Source organism: Sorghum bicolor, chromosome 4 (assembly GCF_000003195.3).
Source record: "Sorghum bicolor cultivar BTx623 chromosome 4, Sorghum_bicolor_NCBIv3, whole genome shotgun sequence".
Classification (NCBI taxonomy): domain Eukaryota; kingdom Viridiplantae; phylum Streptophyta; class Magnoliopsida; order Poales; family Poaceae; genus Sorghum; species Sorghum bicolor.
In genome coordinates this window covers 68579847-68584732 of record NC_012873.2, presented here as the reverse complement: position 1 = coordinate 68584732, position 4886 = coordinate 68579847, and the positions used below count along the sequence as shown (strand labels likewise).

The following is a 4886-nucleotide window of genomic DNA, read 5'->3' as shown; positions in this document are numbered from 1 at the left end:
CAGTTAACCCATGCAAGTTACAGATAAAGTACTTGCCCTGTTACAGTTTCTGTTGTTCTGTTTAGAGTTTGCCTTTCTGTTATTTATATTTATGTTGAGTCATATAGTTGAGAGATTGCTGATGCCAACAAGCATAAATACCATTTACAAAATCAAAGTAGGCAGTAACTATTTGGTGAAGCTTCACCTTGCAAAACATTACTACAGAAGCATGATAGAGAGATCGGTAAACATGAATCATTGAGGCTAATGATTGTTGATACTTATCTCCTGAACACACATTCACTGGAATAGAAGCGAATATCAGTTTAGCTTTAGAATAGAAAGCAAGCAAAAAAAATCTAATACATGGCTTAGATAATTGGATTTATAATACAGATTATTATTATTCTACGATGGAAAAAAATAGGCACGTGCATCTGAACTAGTACTGTATTAATTAGCGAGACAATCAGCTAGCCAATTCAATCCAACCGAAGCAGGCAGGCAAGACAAGCACATTCATGGTCATGTATATATCAGAGGAGCAGCAGTCTAGTTTTTTTTTTTAAGAGAATTTTTCTTTCTTCTTCCTCATAATCAATGGATTGATTCCTTCTCCTTCACTTGTTGATACAGTAACAGTAGGCGTGGGCATTGCTGGATCTTCCTCCTATTCTATTGTCACCTAGGAATAGCAAGCTATAGTACTATTAGGAGTTGCAGAGCGCAAGCATTAGTACTTACCAGCAGGATCGTCGGAGGTCAAAGGTTTGCTTACGAATTACGATCCTTAATTGGTACTACTAGTGTAGAATATACACATAATATATTTTCTAGTACTAGAATTGTAATTTGGTTGTGGTACATCTTGATCTATCTGCCATGAGATTGGCATGCATGCGCCCAATGCAAGGACCCAGCAGGGCATGCAGTGCTGAGGGCTGAGCTAGAGCTGAGTGGATGAGGAGGTTCTTCTGATGTGGGAGCTGCTCTTGCTGCTGCTTTGTTGGATCAGTGCGGCCATATCCACTTTCAGCTGCATCATCATATTGATATATATATATATATATATATATATATATATATATATGTATATATATATATGTATATATATATATATATATACCCACAAAATTAATTAACATATGCATACATTACCCTTGTTTATTTATTTAGAAGAAGAGACAATGTTAACTATATGTGCTAGATGAGATGATTGAATGAATTAAGGAATGAAGAAAGCAAAGAAACTAGTCCTTCTGTACGTACTTGTTTGCACTGTCTCTTGAGCTTGAGATTCTCATTCACCAGGCGACGAACCTCCTTCTCCAGCTCCTGCACATAGGCCTGTAGTACGTACGTACTTAGTATAATCCAATCCAATCATCAGCCCAGCCAGTCGTCAAAGGAAATAAAGAAAGAAAATTAAATGAAGAAACTGAACCATAATAAGTCCGTATTATACAGTACTACTAATAATCCAACAATACTCTAATCAAGACAAGCAGCACATGGAAAATGGAATGGAAGCATAGCATTTCTACCCTCTTCCTTGCCCTGGAGCGCAGCGCAGACTCCCTGTTCTTCATCATCCGGATGTTCTTCCGCTCTTCATCGCAGCCGCCGCCGCTGCTGTTGCTGCCGCCGCCGGCCCCCGTCAGCTGCAGATCCAGGGCTCCGGCCCCCAGCAGGTACTCCTCCTCGTCCTCGTTCTCCTCCTCGCCGCCGACGCTGAGCGACAGAATAGGGAGGCGCCGTGGGGGCAACGGATGGAGAGACGCGCCGGCCGGTGGCGCTGGCACCGGCGCCGTCAGGGCGGCGGCGCTGTCGTCGTTGTCGCGGCTCGTGCTGGTGCTGGACAGGGAGAAGAGCGAGCTGCAGCCGCTCAGGCTAAGCTGCGGGCTCCTCGGCATCCTCGCTTGGATTGGATTGGGTACTTGGGTTGGAGCAGCAGCAGCCTTCCTTTCCTTGCTTGGGTGTGGACTGTGGACTCAACTGTGGAACGAAAGAGAGGGGAGTCTGCTGCCTGCCAGGCAGGGGAGCGGAGGGATACGGTGGGAACTCAGCGTCTCAGCCAGACCCAGCGGAGGAGGACGACGACGGACACGGACTCGAGTACCCCGACCGGAGCACGCGAATGCGACTCCTCTTCTCTTCTCAGCTAGCCAAAGCCACAAGCCAGTACAGGACAACCACTCCATTATTACGGTAGCTCAAACATGCCCACGCGACTCCCGCATATTGCCATTCCATACACAAATGGCGGAAGCAGAATTTAAAACTTGGCTATTCCTATTTCCAAAAAGTCAAATCTATAAACTTAAACTATAGCTAATTGTACTACAACTCAGCAACTTTAAACCAAAGTTTGCTTTCTAGAATATAGATTTCTAATTGAAATGCCAGTTTTTTACATGTTTTGAGCTCAAAAGTGCGAAAATACTATATATTATAGCATTATATGTTTACATATATAAGTATATATACATATTTATATAAAAGTGTAGCAAAATAGTTGGGTATTCCCGAGAATACAGGGGAATATCCCTAGATCCGCCCATGGGCTACACGCGTATGTAAAATGTTTTTTAAAGAAATATTATATTATATTACACTCACAAGCACTCGATTTTCTCTTCTTCTCTGTCTCCAACCGCCTTAGGCCTCGTCTGGTTTGGCCAGTTAAACTTTATCACTTTTTATATCAAATGTTTAGACACATGTATAAAGTACTAAATATAGATTATTTACGAAACTAAATGCACAGCTAAACAGTAATTTGAGAGACGAATCTTTTAAACTTAATTAGTCTATAATTGGATAATGATTGTCAAATAAGACGAAACTGTTATATTCCATGTTAAACTTTACTATACAAACCAAACACTTCCTTAGAAAGAGAGTTAAGGAAGACAAATAGGCCCTTCGTTGGGGACGGGAGAGACAGCGACCAGACGAAGATGGTGGTGACACCATCGGAGCGAGCGACCGAGGAGGCGGTAAGGGGCAAAAGGAAGTCGCCACAGGTGCAAAAGGGTCTCAATGGAGCTCTGAAGCCTCAATGACGACAGTGGTGCTCTAGGGAGGCCCTACCACACTATGACGAGGCTGTGGGTGGCAGTGGTGCATGGTGTTGTAGTACCAAAAATCAGATGTAGGAAGGGCTCTCCATGCTTGAGTGATGGCTAGACATATTCATTTTTTGTTCTTACACGAATCGAGTACAATACACAAATCATTTTTTCTCAGCATACCTCATCTTTGTACTACGACCATATTTAGCCTCTAATTTTACACCAAGTCACCAACTACTATTTCAATCTAGTTTGCTAAAGGAAAAGTAAACTAAATGCTTAACAAATACAAGTGTGTAAAGTTATTAGTAGAACAAAAACTGAGTGTATGATATTGGATTGAAGAGCTAACAAAGTTGTGGCTTGTCTATTTTTTTGAAGTTAACGGTAGAATGGTTAGGGCAGCTTCGATGATAGGGATGTTGTCCTCAGCGTGAATTTAATCATGTGTCCTAATTTGGGAGCATCATATGGCGACCTTTAACTGCTTCTCTCTTTAAAATGAAGAACTTCGCTATGCTTCTGCTACATCTCATTCTTACATGGATGGCTTGAAGAAGATGAAGGACCCATACTTATCCCCACGCATTCGCAAGACGTGCTTGGAGAGTTGGGAGCCACCACTATCAAAGGAGAAAGAACTGGAAAGTGAGGCGGATCCATGCATCAAATGCTCATACGGCAAGCGAAGTAACCACATTGCATGAAAGCAACACAAATGGTCTATCCAAAATATGAACGCTATATGATCTGACACGCTGTCAACCACTCACCCATTATACTTCTAGATGAGCGCTATATGATCTTATGCTTGAATATAAAGGCAATCTGACTATTCTAAGTATATAATCAAAGTAGATAATGAACAAGATAATTGAGAACATAAACAATGAATAGAGTAATATCATATATACTGTAGCTAACAAATAAATATAGAAAGATACAAGAGAGAGGTCACATAAGGCTTTAGGTTACAGAAGGCTTTACCAGGCCGCGCTTTTGACACGATCCAGAATCCAAGCGAAGCTTGCATCCCTCTACTTCTAGCCTAATTAGCTATGCCTTGGTGGAGCTTTAAGAAGTCTAGGGTTTCTAGCCCTAATGACATGATCAAATGACTTGGTGCCCTAAACCTAGGGAGTAGAGGCTTGCTTATATAGGCTACTGGGATGAACCAGAGCCCTCGGATCAAATTGACCTTATTAAGGGCTAAGATACGATCCTTATGGCAGTGGAGAACCAGCGTGTGGAGGCGGAGGTGAAGGGTCGAGATGGCAGACTAGATGGGGGTGAATAGTCCTTTCTAAAAGTTTATCGCACCGGCTAACTGAAACAAATGCAGAATTAAAACTATCGGTCTAACCAAGAGTACACCCCTTTATCTAAGTTTTCTAGCACCTTGTAAAGATCCTAAACAAGCAGACAAGGTGCTACATTAGCAAGAGCTCACCTAACCAATTCTAGGATCAAGGTCACACAAATCTATGACACTAGTACTTAGCAAACCGAGGAGCTCCTACACAACTAGTAAGCAAAAGCACAAAGCTCCTAAGCTCACTAGCAATGCTCAATAACAAGGCAACCAATACTAAATTAGAGAGCGCAAATGACTTAGCTACACAAACTAACCAATGTGACTAACAAGGTTACACAAACCAAATTAGTCACGTAAGGGGAACTACTTCTAGCTACACAAGTAAGAAGGTAACTAACAAGCTACACAAGCTAACTAGTTACAAGAGCAACTACACAAGCACAAGTATATGAATGTAAGATCAAGCTTGTATTAGGGACTTGCAAACCAACGGGAAGAACAATGTTGACATGATG

At 41.9% G+C, this 4886-nt stretch overlaps 1 protein-coding gene across 1 annotated transcript; it reads right to left on the bottom strand.

The window, feature by feature from the left end:
- LOC8057261 (bZIP transcription factor 27) lies at window positions 489-2152 on the bottom strand. Its single transcript, XM_002453063.2, has 3 exons — window positions 1527-2152; window positions 1252-1329; window positions 489-1018 (listed from the first exon to the last, which is right to left on the bottom strand). The coding sequence occupies exons 1-3, from the start codon at window positions 1893-1895 to the stop codon at window positions 929-931; spliced, it is 537 nt and encodes a 178-aa protein (XP_002453108.1). The 5' UTR covers window positions 1896-2152; the 3' UTR covers window positions 489-928.

What these genes read in the sequence shown, in the direction of transcription:
- LOC8057261 (XM_002453063.2), bottom strand. Translation starts at nt 1,895, where the DNA reads ATGCCGAGGAGCCCGCAGCTTAGCCTGAGCGGCTGCAGCTCGCTCTTC. An exon ending in GCTCCAGGGCAAGGAAGAGG is followed by an intron (nt 1,330 to 1,526) that starts GTAGAAATGCTA and finishes TACGTACTACAG; the next exon opens with GCCTATGTGCAGGAGCTGGA. An exon ending in TCAAGAGACAGTGCAAACAA is followed by an intron (nt 1,019 to 1,251) that starts GTACGTACAGAA and finishes ATGATGATGCAG; the next exon opens with CTGAAAGTGGATATGGCCGC.